General features: G+C 37.3%; 2 protein-coding genes across 6 annotated transcripts in view; one reads left to right on the forward strand and one right to left on the reverse strand.

The window, feature by feature from the left end:
- Positions 1 to 11,631, reverse strand: part of LOC149777009 (tectonic-2-like) — a 44,997-nt gene extending 33,366 nt beyond the window's left edge. For both annotated transcript variants that reach the window (XR_016416148.1, XM_089941758.1), the window contains exon 1: positions 11,473 to 11,631. Coding sequence is in view for 1 of the 2 variants with exons in the window: in XM_089941758.1 (XP_089797884.1) it covers positions 11,473 to 11,533 (61 nt within the window). In the remaining variant the exon portion in view is untranslated. The remainder of the gene's footprint in view (positions 1 to 11,472) is intronic.
- A 263-nt stretch (positions 11,632 to 11,894) lies between these two features.
- Positions 11,895 to 19,455, forward strand: part of LOC149777010 (poly(A)-specific ribonuclease PNLDC1-like) — a 74,881-nt gene continuing 67,320 nt past the window's right edge. For all 4 annotated transcript variants that reach the window (XM_089941761.1, XM_089941762.1, XM_089941763.1 and 1 more), the window contains exons 1-3: positions 11,895 to 12,025; positions 15,688 to 15,739; positions 17,524 to 17,597. In XM_089941761.1, the coding sequence (XP_089797887.1) occupies positions 11,947 to 12,025; positions 15,688 to 15,739; positions 17,524 to 17,597 (205 nt within the window). In that variant the 5' untranslated portion in view covers positions 11,895 to 11,946. The remainder of the gene's footprint in view (positions 12,026 to 15,687; positions 15,740 to 17,523; positions 17,598 to 19,455) is intronic.

Consider the following 19,455-nt stretch of genomic DNA (forward strand, 5'->3'; position numbering starts at 1 on the left):
GGGCCAACCATCATTCCCTGGCCCCTGAGTTTCAATTTTGCAAATAGGACATGTGAACTCCAGACCTCCTGCCTTCAAGTTCCTGTATGCCTCTCATGGTGACCATTTTTATATTTTCCCTACCATTTGTGTTCACTAGGAACAGATGAAGTATACAATGACTTGTTTCGTAAACCCCATGAGACCAGCTCAAAATAGGAGTTTTTAATAAATTCTGAGAAATAAGTATCATTTATTATAATGCTTGGGGATTGTATGTTTAGACATGGTGCTTCACAACAAAAACAAGCACACTTGGCTGAAAGTAGTAAGTCAAGTGATAAATAGGAAAAAACCCCACAAGTGAATATAGTGATGTTTATGCAGGATGTTGGGTCTACATATGTTGGAAGTGTGGTAATGGGACATGGACAGATTACATGATATGTTTGCATTGTGTGGCTTAAGATATAAGGTGGAAACTGAAACAATAGAATGAAGGCTTGAGAACAGTTTTGCAGGCCACTGGGACCTGAGGAGTCAGAAAGCTTTTGTTTAATTGGTTCTGTCATGATTTCTGCTGTTCCTCCTGGAGTTCCATTATACTGAAATGTCATAGCTTTTGTGGTAAAATGTACACATTTTATTGATGCCTTAATATTTTTGATGACCCTAACTGTGGCAGCCTTGTTTTGAAGTTAGGTCTGGAATTAATACATCAAAGCAGCAAATTGCTCCAGCAAATAATGACAGTGTCATTGGTAATTTGTCACTTGATACTATTGATACACATCTATATCCAATGAGGGCAACAGCATGTGAGGTGGGTATATAACTCCTCTATAAATAGCGTGTGAGGTGGGTATATAACTCCTCTATAAATAGCGTGTGAGGTGGGTCTATAACTTCACTATAAACAGCATGTGAGGTGGGTATTTAATTCCACTATAAACAGCATGTGAGGTGGGTATATAACTCCTCTATAAACAGCATGTGAGGTGGGTATATAACTCCTCTATAAATAGCGTGTGAGGTGGGTCTATAACTTCACTATAAACAGCATGTGAGGTGGGTATTTAATTCCACTATAAACAGCATGTGAGGTGGGTATATAACTCCTCTATAAACAGCATGTGATGTGGGTATTTAACACCACTATAAACAGCATGTGAGGTGGGTATGTAACTCCACTATAAACAGCATGTGAGGTGGGTATATAACTCATCTATAAACAGCATGTGAGGTGGGTCTATACCTCCTCTATAAATAGCATGTGAGGTGGGTATATAACTCCTCTATAAACAGCATGTGAGGTGGGTCTATAACTCCACTATAAACAGCATGTGAGGTGGGTCTATACCTCCTCTATAAACAGCATCTGAGGTGGGTATGTAACTCCTCTATAAACAGCATGTGAGGTGGGTCTATAACTCCTCTATAAACAGCATGTGAGGTGGGTCTATAACTCCACTATAAACAGCATGTGATGTGGGTCTATAACTCCTCTATAAACAGCATGTGAGACGGGCATATAACTCCTCTATAAACAGCATGTGAGGTGGGTCTATAACTCCTCTATAAACAGCATGTGAGGTGGGTCTATAACTCCACTATAAACAGCATGTGAGGTGGGTCTATAACTCCACTATAAACAGCATGTGAGGTGGATATATAACTCCTCTATAAACAGCATGTGAGGTGGGTCTATAGCATGTGAGACAGGCATATAACTCCTCTATAAACAGCATGTGAGGTGGGTCTATAACTCCACTATAAACAGCATGTGAGGTGGGTCTATAACTCCTCTATAAACAGCATGTGAGACGGGCATATAACTCCTCTATAAACAGCATGTGAGGTGGGTCTATAACTCCTCTATAAACAGCATGTGAGGTGGGTCTATAACTCCACTATAAACAGCATGTGAGGTGGGTCTATAACTCCACTATAAACAGCATGTGAGGTGGGTCTATACCTCCTCTATAAACAGCATGTGAGGTGGGTCTATAACTCCACTATAAACAGCATGTGAGGTGGGTCTATAACTCCTCTATAAACAGCATGTGAGGTGAGTCTATAACTCCTCTATAAACAGCATGTGAGGTGGGTCTATAACTCCACCATAAACAGCATGTGATGTGGGTCTATAACTCCTCTAAAAACAGCATGTGAGGTGGGTCTATAACTCCACTATAAACAGCATGTGAGGTGGGTCTATAACTCCACTATAAACAGCATGTGAGGTGGGTCTATAACTCCTCTATAAACAGCATGTGAGGTGGGTCTATAACTCCACCATAAACAGCATGTGAGGTGGGTCTATAACTCTTCTATAAACAGCATGTGAGGTGGGTCTATACCTCCTCTATAAACAGCATCTGAGGTGGGTATGTAACTCCTCTATAAACAGCATGTGAGGTGGGTCTATAACTCCTCTATAAACAGCATCTGAGGTGGGTATGTAACTCCTCTATAAACAGCATGTGAGGTGGGTCTGTAACTCCTCTATAAACAGCATGTGAGGTGGGTCTATAACTCCTCTATAAACAGCATGTGAGGTGGGTCTATAACTCCTCTATAAACAGCATGTGAGGTGGGTCTATAACTCCACCATAAACAGCATGTGAGGTGGGTCTATAACTCCTCTATAAACAGCATGTGAGGTGGGTCTATAACTCCACCATAAACAGCATGTGAGGTGGGTCTATAACTCCTCTATAAACAGCACGTGAGGTGGGTCTATAACTCCACCATAAACAGCATGTGAGGTGGGTCTATAACTCCACCATAAACAGCATGTGAGGTGGGTCTAAAACTCCACCATAAACAGCATGTGATGTGGGTCTATAACTCCTCTATAAACAGCATGTGAGACGGGCATATAACTCCTCTATAAACAGCATGTGAGGTGGGTCTATAACTCCACTATAAACAGCATGTGAGGTGGGTCTATAACTCCACTATAAACAGCATGTGAGGTGGGTCTATAACTCCACTATAAACAGCATGTGAGGTGGATATATAACTCCTCTATAAACAGCATGTGAGGTGGGTCTATAGCATGTGAGACAGGCATATAACTCCTCTATAAACAGCATGTGAGGTGGGTCTATAACTCCACTATAAACAGCATGTGAGGTGGGTCTATAACTCCTCTATAAACAGCATGTGAGGTGGGTCTATAACTCCTCTATAAACAGCATGTGAGATGGGCATATAACTCCTCTATAAACAGCATGTGAGGTGGGTCTATAACTCCACCATAAACAGCATGTGAGGTGGGTCTATAACTCCACCATAAACAGCATGTGATGTGGGTCTATAACTCCTCTATAAACAGCATGTGAGACGGGCATATAACTCCTCTATAAACAGCATGTGAGGTGGGTCTATAACTCCTCTATAAACAGCATGTGAGGTGGGTCTATAACTCCACTATAAACAGCATGTGAGGTGGGTCTATAACTCCACTATAAACAGCATGTGAGGTGGATATATAACTCCTCTATAAACAGCATGTGAGGTGGGTCTATAGCATGTGAGACAGGCATATAACTCCTCTATAAACAGCATGTGAGGTGGGTCTATAACTCCACTATAAACAGCATGTGATGTGGGTCTATAACTCCTCTATAAACAGCATGTGAGACGGGCATATAACTCCTCTATAAACAGCATGTGAGGTGGGTCTATAACTCCTCTATAAACAGCATGTGAGGTGGGTCTATAACTCCACTATAAACAGCATGTGAGGTGGGTCTATAACTCCACTATAAACAGCATGTGAGGTGGATATATAACTCCTCTATAAACAGCATGTGAGGTGGGTCTATAGCATGTGAGACAGGCATATAACTCCTCTATAAACAGCATGTGAGGTGGGTCTATAACTCCACTATAAACAGCATGTGAGGTGGGTCTATAACTCCTCTATAAACAGCATGTGAGGTGGGTCTATAACTCCTCTATAAACAGCATGTGAGATGGGTATATAACTCCTCTATAAACAGCATGTGAGGTGGGTCTATAACTCCACTATAAACAGCATCTGAGGTGGGTCTATAACTCCACCATAAACAGCATGTGATGTGGGTCTATAACTCCTCTATAAACAGCATGTGAGACGGGCATATAACTCCTCTATAAACAGCATGTGAGGTGGGTCTATAACTCCTCTATAAACAGCATGTGAGGTGGGTCTATAACTCCACTATAAACAGCATGTGAGGTGGGTCTATAACTCCACTATAAACAGCATGTGAGGTGGGTCTATACCTCCTCTATAAACAGCATGTGAGGTGGGTCTATAACTCCACTATAAACAGCATGTGAGGTGGGTCTATAACTCCTCTATAAACAGCATGTGAGGTGAGTCTATAACTCCTCTATAAACAGCATGTGAGGTGGGTCTATAACTCCACCATAAACAGCATGTGATGTGGGTCTATAACTCCTCTAAAAACAGCATGTGAGGTGGGTCTATAACTCCACTATAAACAGCATGTGAGGTGGGTCTATAACTCCTCTATAAACAGCATGTGAGGTGGGTCTATAACTCCTCTATAAACAGCATGTGAGGTGGGTCTATAACTCCACCATAAACAGCATGTGAGGTGGGTCTATAACTCTTCTATAAACAGCATGTGAGGTGGGTCTATACCTCCTCTATAAACAGCATCTGAGGTGGGTATGTAACTCCTCTATAAACAGCATGTGAGGTGGGTCTATAACTCCTCTATAAACAGCATCTGAGGTGGGTATGTAACTCCTCTATAAACAGCATGTGAGGTGGGTCTGTAACTCCTCTATAAACAGCATGTGAGGTGGGTCTATAACTCCTCTATAAACAGCATGTGAGGTGGGTCTATAACTCCTCTATAAACAGCATGTGAGGTGGGTCTATAACTCCACCATAAACAGCATGTGAGGTGGGTCTATAACTCCTCTATAAACAGCATGTGAGGTGGGTCTATAACTCCACCATAAACAGCATGTGAGGTGGGTCTATAACTCCTCTATAAACAGCACGTGAGGTGGGTCTATAACTCCACCATAAACAGCATGTGAGGTGGGTCTATAACTCCACCATAAACAGCATGTGAGGTGGGTCTAAAACTCCACCATAAACAGCATGTGATGTGGGTCTATAACTCCTCTATAAACAGCATGTGAGACGGGCATATAACTCCTCTATAAACAGCATGTGAGGTGGGTCTATAACTCCACTATAAACAGCATGTGAGGTGGGTCTATAACTCCACTATAAACAGCATGTGAGGTGGGTCTATAACTCCACTATAAACAGCATGTGAGGTGGATATATAACTCCTCTATAAACAGCATGTGAGGTGGGTCTATAGCATGTGAGACAGGCATATAACTCCTCTATAAACAGCATGTGAGGTGGGTCTATAACTCCACTATAAACAGCATGTGAGGTGGGTCTATAACTCCTCTATAAACAGCATGTGAGGTGGGTCTATAACTCCTCTATAAACAGCATGTGAGATGGGCATATAACTCCTCTATAAACAGCATGTGAGGTGGGTCTATAACTCCACCATAAACAGCATGTGAGGTGGGTCTATAACTCCACCATAAACAGCATGTGATGTGGGTCTATAACTCCTCTATAAACAGCATGTGAGACGGGCATATAACTCCTCTATAAACAGCATGTGAGGTGGGTCTATAACTCCTCTATAAACAGCATGTGAGGTGGGTCTATAACTCCACTATAAACAGCATGTGAGGTGGGTCTATAACTCCACTATAAACAGCATGTGAGGTGGATATATAACTCCTCTATAAACAGCATGTGAGGTGGGTCTATAGCATGTGAGACAGGCATATAACTCCTCTATAAACAGCATGTGAGGTGGGTCTATAACTCCACTATAAACAGCATGTGAGGTGGGTCTATAACTCCTCTATAAACAGCATGTGAGGTGGGTCTATAACTCCTCTATAAACAGCATGTGAGATGGGCATATAACTCCTCTATAAACAGCATGTGAGGTGGGTCTTTAACTCCTCTATAAACAGCATGTGAGGTGGGTCTATAACTCCTCTATAAACAGCATGTGAGATGGGCATATAACTCCTCTATAAACAGCATTATATGAAAATTTAAATATCTATAAGAGTGGGAGTGGAGTAGCTCTGCTGTGGACACATACCTCAACCTATCACTGTATAGTACTGGTAATATGTCAGTAATGTTAAAGAAGGCACGAGTTTGCTGGATACCACTAGATACTGAAATAACAAATCTTTAACATGCTGGCCAACACACTTACACACAGTCACAAATACCATCCACTCTGTTTATGGGTTCACTGACTGTTTGCTGTTCTGATCGATTACTGTGATGTGCTAGAGCATGTCTTTTAACTGTTTTTTTCTGCTGGTGAGATGAGTAAGAAAGGGTCCTACCTAGTCGGAAAGATTATCATGGAGGCAGGATAACTAAATACCATGTTTCACTGTAGTAACAAATGCACCTAGAATCCCCAGGGGTAGAACTTATGGATATTGTTCCACCAAAGAAATCACAATTAATCCTTGCTGCTTGAGGAATGGCTCATGGTGATTTGGATAGCTCCAGTGCTCAATGGCCCCAGTGCTCAATATCGATCTGCTTTGCATCTTCCTTTTGAACCAGCAAGTGTCAACCCCAAGGAAGTGCAGATACTCTCACACTAGTAGTTTGTACTCCTTGTCTTTTTGTGTGAGCTGTGCCAATACTCCATCTTTTTCATAAATTTTAGAACTAGCAGACTACACAGATGATTTGTGTTCATTGACTATTTATCACTGATTGCCCATGGCTTTGGATTTTCATTTTTAATCTAATAATGCAAGTTCTAATTGCAAATGCCAAAGATGGTTTGAGTAGCTTAAAATCCAAACACTTGGCACTGATATTGAGACCCTCAAAGTGGATGGTGTCTCCACCAGCAAACATGAACTGAAGGTGTTGCCCATGTTCTGTCACCACAATTCCCATGAATTTAATTAAGTAAAACCTAGGATTCAGGACAGTGATGGTGTTGTTCTCTTGCTGTGGGTAAACAGCTCCAATGTCCCAAAAAGTTTGCATTGAATCCCTGCAATAGTAACCTGACACTTGCATTATTTTACCTCCACCAACCAATAAGATACTGTCAGCTGTTAAGTATGTGACCTTTATGGTGGCACCCGTACCTCTGCTGGCCATCCAAAAACTGCTCACCTTGTGGTAGAGAATTTTAACATCTGGGAAAACATTACACAGGGGCAATGGTCCAAAGGCAACTGCAGTTCTATTACTACAGACGCCAGAACCAGGTAGACTCATAGAGTAGGGTACTTTTTCACACTTTTAATATTAAGGGTTATGGTGCACTCCAGCATATTAACTGGTAGAAATATTTAATCTAATTTGTGTATCAAGAGTTGCTGGATGCCACCATCGTGCAGTCTATACCTACATGGCATTTCATAGGAGACAGTATGCATTTCCTATAAAACTCACCATTGACATAAAAACTTGAGGCAGTGTCATGTTTTTTTTAATCAGCAATATTCCCACTCCAGTTTATTTGTTTGAGGTGGACATAAAGCTGTGGAATGTTGATAAATACTGGGGAATTGGGTACTGTGTGTGCAATCTCCATAAAACTCATGTAAGTCTTTCAATCCAAAGATGGAAGTGAGCTCCTTGAGACAGCTAACAGATTGGGTCAGTGAGCATGATGCTGAGCTACCCTGCTGCCACAATGAAGTCCACAAGAATAACAGCCTGTATTATATTTTCAAGCTTACTCATGATATAATACCCATTGTGAATGTCAATGGCTACCAGATGGCTGGTTGAGGTTGTTCTCAGCTGAAATGTTGTACTATCCTGAGCTGAACAAAATCTCTTAGAGCCCTATATGGGTATCAGGAAAAGTGTGGATTGTCAGTTCTATAGCCACTTGTCCAGCTGGAGGATTGGTCAGTATGACATTGATTGTATGAATATGGTATGACCTTAACTAGTCTGCTTGAAAAGTTGCCTATATACAATTACAGTGTAGATGGCATCTTTACTTGGACAGTTTGGAGAGATCAATGAAGTACTGCTTAACTTCATTGTGTTTGTAAGGGATGCCATTTCATTTTGGACCAAATTTATTTGCATAACTGAAAAGTATGTGCTAACTTATGACTAGTTGAGGAATGTTGTGGACAAGTGGCTCTCCAAAACAGCAGACTGTGAGATGAATATTTAACAAAAACAACTAAAATTTGCTTTTTGGTTCATGACCACTGGTTGAGGCATCAGTGTCCTCAAGCACCTGCTGAAATGTGATTCCAGGCCAAACAGTGTGAAATGTGCTTAAAAACAGCATTGACATGCTTTGGAGTTTAATATAGATTAAAACTCAGATTGGCATCAGAAGCATAGTGAAAGTCAAGTTCTTGGCATAATGTATCAGACAGGCTATGCACCATGTGGTGCTGACTGGGACCCCAGAGAATATTTGTAATCTATGATGTAAAAATGCACAGTGACTACCTTGTACAAGACTGCAGGGCTTACAATGGATTTGATTATTTTATGCTAGACAATTTATAAGACTTTACTGGAGTCAGGGTAGCATGTCTCAATGAGAGTTTTCTAACATATGTTTGGTCAATCCTGGGTTACAAACTTCATCTCATACTGTTGTCTGGCTGGGTGCCCACATTGTCATCAGGCAAAGCACACTGAACTCAGACAATTGCTTGGCCTACCTTAACATAAAAGCCATTGACCACAAGTACAACACAAAACGATGTGACCCAATGTTGTGAGCATGGTACAGCTTGCAAATGATATCTTCAGGATTAGTAATACAAACCACTGCCAATACATCATAGTAGCTCTAGCTTTGAACAGCAAGCAATGGAGGACAGAGGGAAGGTACTTAAAGATGAAGGGCTTCTATAATATGGAGTGATCCCATCATGTTGACTGAGTCTGCTGGAATAACTGTCTCTGCTACCCTTGCTCCTTTTCTAGCCAGTCATGCAGCAACCTTTGATTTTTTGCTGAAACTATAAACTTCAGGCTCAAGAAAGTAACAACTCCAAACAGCTTATTTTGCCTGTCTCCACAATGTGCTCTGTAACAACTTCTGTGTCTCAGTAAGAGCACCTGCAGGACCTTGTGAAAGGTGTCATCCCAAGCATCAGTTAGGTCCCAAAGCCTCCCCTTACCTACTTTTCTGTCCATGAGTGTAATCTCAAGCTCTGTGGTAAAAATCTGCCTTGTTGGCATGAGATGCTGCTCAAAAGTAATGGCTGACTTACCAGGCCAACTTTTCTTTGGGAATGCATGTTAGGCTACAGACATAGTGATAAATGTATTTCCAAAATGATTTTAATTCTGAATAAAAAATTGTTTTGGGGACACAATTATTGGTCTTTACACCATGGAAGCTTCATTAAGAATATTGGCTATCAAATCATCAAAAGTGTCTTGTGGGCTTTGTGCTACTGGCTGCCCAATATTGTGCACTGGTGTGGAAACTGGCCAACCAGCAAACAATGCACCATTCCAAAGATCATAATCACTTTGAGATGTTATTTCTATGTAAAGCAACTTGTTTAAGCATGTGATTGTAGATAAAATATGATACTTATCATTAGTTTTAATACGTAAACACAAAAGGAGGTCAAATGTATGATAGCAAATAGAATGCTGTACTCATGATAGGCTTTGTGTAAGTCAACCCAACTCTATCAATGGATTTTGTTTTACTTGTAGTTCCAAATAACTTTATTAAATGCTTTCTTCAGGGCTCTCAGGGACCCAAGCTTTCAGATTTAATATGTGTGAAATTCTCAAAGGATACGCTGTTTCCCCCAGGATATACCCTCTTTTCATATTCTGGTCAGTCATGGCCAATCTGCACAACAGTTAAAGGCTAGGTTTAACTAAACAGACAAGAGGCCAGTAAGACCAATCAGCAGTTTATCATAGTAATTATCTTATTTTCTTGCCCCACCAACATACTATTGAGTATGTATGTAAGCAACAACAATAGATTGACAAAACAACAATGCCCTCTTTGGTTCTAATGATCTTTAAATTAAATTGGTGGTGATGTGAAAACAAGTCATAAATGTAATCAAAGCTTTCTCAGAGTCTGATTTGGATATTTCAAATCATCAATATGCAATAATAATAATAATAATAATAGCTGTTATTTAAGTAAATGTGACTTCTACTAGGCACTACATTATCAGTATAAACTGTTAAAAAGAGTGCAGAAAAGTATACTGACTCACAAAATGAGGTGGCAAAGTCCATTTTCATTTTTGGGAAACAAACTTGTGATGAAAATGAACCAAACGAAATAACCAACAAAAGGTGAACATTTCATTGGTGATTATGAGTACCTAAAGTGTGTGTGAATTCATCTTGACAACAGTTCGAATCTGCAATCTCATGCTACATGTATTTAGGTACCATACATGTAGCAACCATTTTTTTCTACTAAGCCCATGTTATATCCCAACCTTTTGTCTTAGGGTCAATTCATAAGGCATTTAACATTGCACACTAATTAATATATTTATTCTCAATTACTTCTTTTCACATATGTTGCTTAGTATATTTTTTCATTTCTTCTTTTTTTAATTTAATGATGCTAATTCAGATTTATATATAAGGTACAATGCAATGCCAGGTGTTTTCTCATGTAAATTTCTTTGGTGGGAATGGATATAATATAATACTTGTAGAAAAAAGTACATAACATTCCCAGTGATAAGAGTGAAAAAAACTGTTGACAATTGTATTGTTGTGGCTTAATTTTTGTTTTTAGAATTTTTGTAGGTGCTAAAAACTGTATAAATTTACATGTGTAAATATTTTTCTTTATTGTGTGACATTATAAAATGGCCAAGAATTCAATCCTGATAGGATTAAAATAATTATCATGTGCTTTTTATTTTCCTTTCTATCCTTTAAAAATGAACGACTTCCAATTTTTATGTCAGAGACTCTCAGATATAGTCTGGGGACTACTGAGTTCCACAAGTGATAAGTACACGACTACTCATCCTGAAATTATGTTGAGAGCACTGCTTCTTACTCTGTTCCCTAGCCTCTTTATGTCTCTTTCAGCACACAGAACATCACAGTTAGTGCATATTATGTAATCGGTCCATATTCCTGCATTTGCATAATTTTCTAAATTATGCTGTGTCCATACCACAATACTTAGCAAAAGTGATAAAACTGCGAGGTCAGCTTAGCACAGATCAGGAGATCTGCAAAATCTGGTCAGGAGTTTTGACTTAAAATCAGAAGAATTTTAATCCACCTGATTTCATCATGCAAATAGTAAAAAAAGTGACAACTACTGAATAAATCTCTTTTTTCTATATTAAAATATTCACATTATCTCATCACATCAGTCTTTTCAATGAAGCATGTTGCCTTTCATTCAACAGTGAAAGTGTATACTGTTTTACCTTGTCCAGCTGTTGCATTGAATAAATATGCAACAAGAGCTATTCTTAAAACTGCTTTCATTGTAGATCCCAAACTGAGTTTCTTTTTTTCATTAAATAATCTGTATTTATTTGCCAAGGGGCACCTGCAAGTTGTCAATTTGTTTCCGCCATATTGTTACTCGCTTGAACTTGTATCTAGGGAATTTTCTTTTGAAAGCTTTGATTGGTTAATTGTTTCATCTACGGATGTCGTAAAACATTATTTGTTTTTAATTGACAGTACAACGAGAGTTTACATAACTATTTTTAAAGAACATATGATATTTTGTAATTCAATCGTATCTTCTTTACCTTTAAGCATATATTAAGTTTTTGTTTTCCTACTCATCGTGTTCTTACTCCTGGGCCAATAAAAATGAGCGTAATAAAAATCAGCTTTAACAAGGGACTCTACTCTGTTTGTAAACAAACACATGTGCGTAATAACCCAAAATGTGCGAGGTTATTAGAGATAATTTTGAATATTATTTCCCAGTGATCGAGAAAGCCATACGGCGTTCAGACTTTGTTGGTAAGATTTACAACACAAAGTTTATCACATTGCGCTTGCCAATTGCCAAATTACAAATACTAAACACAAGGACGAAATTACTCTAAATATGTACCACTTTGTCGGCTAAATCTTCGCGTAGGGTCCGACTGTATACGGAACAACCCAGAACAAACTGAAAATTCCGGAGCAAAAAAGATAAATAGTCGAAATCTCAAAGTTGTTGGGCGAGATATTTTATAATTCATTAGAAACAGATATACATGTAAAATAGAACTGACCACAGGTGTATGAGATTTTTTTATTCAAGGAAAATACAATTTTATAAACTGATCTTTTGATTGAGCATTCATTTTTATATGAAACTGGATAAATTATCCCTTTAACAATCACAAGTAAGTGGTCCTTTTTAGATATTGTGAAACAAACACATGCCATATGTAGACTAACAGACAGTCGCAGACATTTAAGAGTTTAACATTGTTTTTTCTGAGTTTATCGTGGTATAAACCAGCAAGTTGTTCTCCACCTTTTTTTTTTTTTTGAAAATAGACAGACACGCTAAAGGACAGATGCAAACAAAAGCAAATGCTGATATAGAATGCTCTTTGTGGAAGAAGTTATGACTTTTTAACTCGGGGGTTCAAAACAGCAAGAAAATTTAATTTGTTTAATTTTGTGTTTATTGTTTACACACTTTTCTAAGTATAGTGTAACAATAATTACAATACAGCAATGTAATATCACTATAAAAATGAAAAATTGTATGACACATTCATGTATTTACTACTTTAATATTTGTACTTGTATCTAACTATTTGCTATGCATTTTGTTAATTTGTCTACAATTATTCATTGAAAATTGCACTATAATAAAAACCAGGAGTTGTACATGATGTTTCGTAAATTATTATTCTAGCCTGGATAGTTGAGATGGGGCACTTAACTTGAAAATCATGTATTTCCTTAACTTGTTTGCACTTACTCTTTTTACTTGGAACTAAACTGGAAGGTGCAGTTATTGAAATGACAGGTGGATTGTGTAATGAAACCTGTCATAGAGTTCATTGTATTATGTGACAGTGCTTGTAGGGGATTTTTAGCAGATTCACTACTAACATTTTCTTAATTAGTACCGCTTGAGTTTGTAGGGGTCATTTGAACATTTACAGTTGCATGAGATAGCATTGCTGAAGAGTTTTGAGCAGACAATGCTACATTTGAACATACATTGGAAAGAATGTTGCTCATTTGTTGTTTATGTTAGGTGCTGGGCCTTGTGTATGGTTTCAATGATAATTCATTGGAGTGGTCAGTCAAAGACATAATGTGCCTAGCAGTAAAGGTTGGCATCTGTCATTGCATTCAAAGCTGTGGCACAAAGAGAGTGAGCAGTATATCTTGCAGATATATGGGCATTTTTGCATATGTCAGGCATAAAACTGGTAAATTGTCTCTTTCCAACACATCTTGTGGTGTACCATATTTGACACAATTGGGGATTTTCAAAAGCATTTTTATCAGTGTGACAAAACACTGATTTAGCATTTGGATTAATGTGTATTAGGTAGCATTTTACTGACCAGGGTGGCTTACCTAGTAATGGTGTGTCCAGGCTGACTCACTTAGTAATGATATGTCCTAGTTGGCTGTCCTAGCAATGGTGTGTACAGGGTGGCTCACCTAGGAATGGTGTGCCCAGGGTAGCTCACCTAGTAATGGTGTGTCTAGGGTGGCTTGCCTAGTAATGGTGTGTCCAGGGTGGCTCGCCTAGTAATGGTGTGTCCAGGGTGGCTTGCCTAGTAATGGTGTGGAAGAGCTCTAGATAAGCAGAGTATTTGTATATTTGATGTGGATATTTAGACAAAAAACACATTCAAAATTTTTAATGCATTCAAATTACAGAAAAACAATTTAGTTTTAAGAATTGTCACCATATTGCTCATGTACTTGTCTGTTTGCTGTGCTTTTACTAACTGACTATGCAAAGAACCCATTCAGGGCAAATTTGGTGATGGCTTACATTGGTGACTATCTCAGCTTAATAGCTGCATCAAATCATGTATGTATGACCAAATGGATTTTTAGTGTGAGAAAAAGTTAAAATATACAAGTTTGAATGGAAAGGAAAAACCCAATCAACAGTTACCAGTATCAAGTGGATGTGAGAATTTGGAAAAACAAATTAATATCTGGGATGGATGGATGAAGCAATGATAACTGTTGGTAACTGGGTCATGTTCCAACTGTTTCAGCACCATTTAGCTATGGTATGATCTGATTGGATATGGACTGTCCTTCATTTAGTAATGATTAGCCAATCATATTCTGTATGTAAGGAAAGTGGGTCTGGGATTATGATGCAGTAAATATATACATACATACATACAGACATAAATACATACATACATACAGACATACATATATACATACATACATACATACATACATACATACATACATACATACATACATACATACATACAGACATACATACATACATACATACATACATACATACATACATACATAGAGAGAGAGAGAGAGAGGGGTCAGAACAAGATCATACAGGTCAGGTATATGGAATGGGAACTTAACAGAGAAACTTCATAAAAGGACTTACAAGATATAGTCATAAAAAGACACAAACAGAGATATACAAGATGGGGAATTAATAGAAGATATAGAATACCTAATTGATATAATGGAGTGATAGATATTAAGAGTGGACATCTATATCAAGAAACCATGTAACGAAACTGTAGAGTAGAACTTGGAGAGGTGGACAGCATTTTCGAATGTGTATATTAGATATAAACAGTAGTTTGTGAATGACTTAGTGTTTCAAAAAATATCCCACTGAACTCCCCTCACCCCGAAGCCAGAAGAAGAGAGCCCTCCAGTCAGAAGTTGTAGAGAACCCATTGGGTCAGACAAGACCCAGCAGGTCAGATATGTATATGTGGATACAGCCTTTTTTATGTACATGTTACCTTTCATGGTACTGACATTGTTAAAAGTTGTCTCAATCATGTCATGTACACGAGACAATATTTTCCTTCATTTCGAACTAAAGTCTCATGAGATCTCCTGCACATTCTCATGGAAAGAATACTTTATTACCCCTTACAGCAAGCACAGCGGATGGTAGGGTGCAATTTATCCTAGCACAAAGCAGTGTTGTTTGATGGTGCATTCAGTCAATATAAACTGTTCTGTCAGTTTAAGTTCTAGATGTTTCATGAATGTGCTAATCCTTGTGAAAACACTCACTCCAATATAACCATGTAACCAAACACATCCTGAGCTAGTTTTGGTTGCTAAGACGTGGACACATTTAAAAGAGCATGGTTAACACTTTGATGATTAAAACTTCATAGCAACCAATCGGAAGACCTGTTTTTAACTTCTTCTCCAGAATGGCCAGGCCAGCTTTGACTGGACCCAGTAGGAATGTTTCTTAGGATAGTTATGATCTTTCAGAATTTTGTCTAGATTGTCTCTCCTAGCAGTAGTGTGGCTCCTGAGCAACCAGGTTGAAAACCTATTTTCAACTTATTTTTGTAGAACAGCTGAGCAATTTATGCCAGGTAAGCAGTATCAAACCCACTTGGGCCTCTTGTTCAGTTATGATTTCTACATGAAATGACAACATTCTGGTAATTTTATATTTATAATTACAGGTATTGACACAGAATTCACTGGCCTGACAATAGGTGAACAGACAAAACCAAGGTAGGCACAGTCCATTGATGATTGGTAGTTGTATAAATGTATAAACCTTCATATAGTTCAGTGAAGAATATCTCTCTTACCGAACTGATAGTTCAAAACATCATCCATCGAACACATCTAGGCCTCTATAAACACCTGTCTCCAATGGCAGTATATTTACTCAAAAATAAAGTAAAACAAACAACAGAACAACAACCAGAATGAAAACACCAAAACATTATTATGTAACTGTTATTTATTTGCAAATCAATGTTATAACACAACCTACTCACCTAACCTACGTCTGGCTGACACATAAAGCTACCACTACAATGCCATGTATTTTGCATGCTATTGATATATGATGCTTTGATTATTATTTCCACTTCTTTGTCATTCTTTTCTTTTGATGGCTATATTCAGTTATCATGGATACTTTGATTTCTGTGTTAGACAGGTGTTATCAGTGAAAAAGAAGAACATTTGAGGTTTTCATTAGGCATTCAAATTTTTTTTCCACATGGTGGCATTTTCTTTGTACAAAAGTCTCTCTTGTAAACTTTATTTTCATTTTTTTACACTTCTTATCTTTGAAATGTACCATGTTCTTTCTGGAGTGGGAGGGGTGAAGCAGTGCGGAAATAAAACTATCCCATTCATCATTAGGATTACGTTGTACTGTTTGATTTAACATCTTGGAAGTTTGACAGTGAATATCATAAAATTCCATTTACTAAGAGGGAAAGCTAGGATGCACATAGTCATTTCCATGGTAGATATTATTTTCTGATCTGTTGTGAAAATCAACACAGTATTGATAATGTCTTTGATGAGAGATATGTCGCAAATGCCTTAAATCAAGTTTCTGAGGAATTTCAATACATAGTCACAGATGTGAATGAGGACTTTGTCTTTTTGTCTTATTAAGTTATTTGCTTTTCCTTGATTAATTAATTCGTTATTTATATGAAAAAGGTTTGTATTCTGTTACTGTTAATTGACTTTCGGTATATTAGTAATTACAATTGATACCCAAGCTCTGATGTAGTACATGCCGATTTCATAAAAATTGTGGCAAAGGATAAATCAAATGTCTGCAAATACCACATATTTTCAAGCTTTATCTTTATTTTCATGAAATTTCTTCTATATTTAGAAGCCCTTTTTATTCCAGTGGAGAGGCAAATTTCTGCCAAACATTTCATTTCTATAATAGACCATGATGTATGCATATCAGGCTCTCAGAGACATTGGTGTTGGCACTGAGGTGTCTACAGAATGATGTGAAAGTTTTAGTATCTAAAAAAAATCATCTACAACAATTAGACATTTGCATGATGTCATTTGTAAAAAAATAATTCAGAATCATGGAGTGGTCCATCACTGTAAAGTCCCTCAGTCTACCACTCCCCCTCTTATAAAGCACCTTCCAATTACAGTATATTGTTTGTTAGTTCCATTATTTTTTACTTAAAAAAATTAACTTGAATTTTGTGTTTGATTGCTATAAATCATGGATATGATGTGCTTTTGCACATGTATTGTGACACAAATGTATTACATTGAAGTAAAGAGAATGCCACTAAAATAAGAGTGTTGTGGCATGTCAGTTTTTGTAATTTTGATTTTTATTGGATGTTAACAAATAATACTAGATAGATACATATTTTATATTATTTATTTTAAATACCCCAAAATAAGTAACGATATTTACCTAAAATACAAAAATTGTTCAAACCTAAATGGATGAAAAATGGCTTTACTTTAAGAGGATACAAGCATATTACAGAATGTTTATTTTTCAGCCTCTTTGATACTGGTGAGGAGAGATACAAGAAACTGAGGAAGTGTGTTACACAAATAACTGTCAATCAGTTAGGTATATATATATATACAGTAAAATTTTGCTATACCAGTCCATCTGTAATCTGGCCTCTTCTATAGACTGTCTATATGTTTTGTTCCCAATAAACATTATTCTAATATGAATCAAACCTCCAAATTCTGGCCATCTCTTTTAAACAGCCAGATATTTGTAATAGTGTTCAATTTATCCAAATTTCATTCTGTATTGATTGATTGTATATTATGATTAATCCACCATGTATACAAATTTGAATTCTTAAAAATGCTAGTACAGCACTTCCTCACCATTCCGCCCTTCATTATAACAATTCCCAATACATTGTAAATATAGCCATGGATACCATTTCATTACGCAGAGGTAAGATTATATATATTGTATACTTCATTATAGGATGGTCTCACTGTAAGGCTGTATACTCCATAGCTTTTTTGGGAAGCATAAAAATGAGGGATTGCTGAACTACAGATAACTGAATAATGAAATAAGCATTCTGTCAATTAATCGAAACCTGAAAAATCTTTTAGTGACTAAATAATCAAATCAGACCCATTTAAAAACCTAATCTTCCCCATATGCTGACATGGTTTCAGCTTGGATATAGTTACTGATGTTGTAATTGAACCAATGATTGACTCCATTAGCATCTGTTTGCTTGCTGGAAATAGTCTATTGGTGGCCAATACAAATATTTGTGACTGCTGAAATATAACAATTTTAAAAATGAATATAGGGTGATGTCTGCTTAGTTTCAATGAAACACCTCTACTCCAGTCCTGATAAATGAAGTAATTTTCACATTCTAGGTTTACTGTAAAAGAACAAGGATATGATGTTTAATGATCTCTATAATTACAAAGTTTTACCAAGCCTTTGTAACAAACATTTGGATTGGTTAAAATTGCATCATGTGATGCATAAAATTTGAAGCAACTGGTTCAGTACACCATATAAAAACTACTTTCACTATGGGTTTTCCAGTTTTCTTTATTTTGTCAGATTGCCACTTGAATAACAATCATGATCGTTAATGATCATATCATATGCAGCCAGATTTGGAGACAGGTTAATTTAGACTTGGTCTGAAGATCTCCAAAATGCTGTATTAATGTACACATGTAAATACATGCATGGTTTCTAGATTAATCCAATGAGGTCTAGACTTGTATATCCATGCACCTTTGATGATATTTGTAAATAAGAGTTAAAATATTGTAGTTGTTATTTTATCTAATTTTGTTTTAGTTTAATTATTTTCTTTTAAACAGTTACTGTTTGTAATTATTGTAACTAATTTTCATATTTTGCACAGTTCATAAAGTCACGCTATACATGAATGGCCTTTGATTTCACACACAGTGCATGAATAGCCTTTGATTGCAGATGATGTATGAATGGCCTTTGATTGCACTCTATGCATAAATGGTTTTCTATTGAACACTATGCATAAATGGCCTTCTATTGCACATTATGCATGGGTGACCTGTGCACTCTATGCATGAATGGCCTTTGATTGCACTTTATGCATGAATGGTTTTCTATTGAACACTATGTATAAATGGCCTTCTATTGCACATTATGCATGGGTGACCTGTGCACTCTATGCATGAATGGGCTTCTATTGCACATTATGCATGGGTGACCTGTGCACTCTATGCATGAATGGCCTTTGAATGCATTGTATAATCAATTTTCAGTCAACATGAATTCTGCAAAATATGAAGCTTAACTGTTATATATAGTTACAAGTCTATGCTCTTAAAATAAGTAACAGAAAATAGTGAAAGACAAGGTCTTAATTCCCTAGAATACAAAGTGAAAATGAGAAAAAAGAACTTATGATAGTGCAAATTAAATTTCAAAATAATCCAAG

Source organism: Sinohyriopsis cumingii, chromosome 18, assembly GCF_028554795.1.
Source record: "Sinohyriopsis cumingii isolate HCF-2022 chromosome 18, ASM2855479v2, whole genome shotgun sequence".
Taxonomy (NCBI): domain Eukaryota; kingdom Metazoa; phylum Mollusca; class Bivalvia; order Unionida; family Unionidae; genus Sinohyriopsis; species Sinohyriopsis cumingii.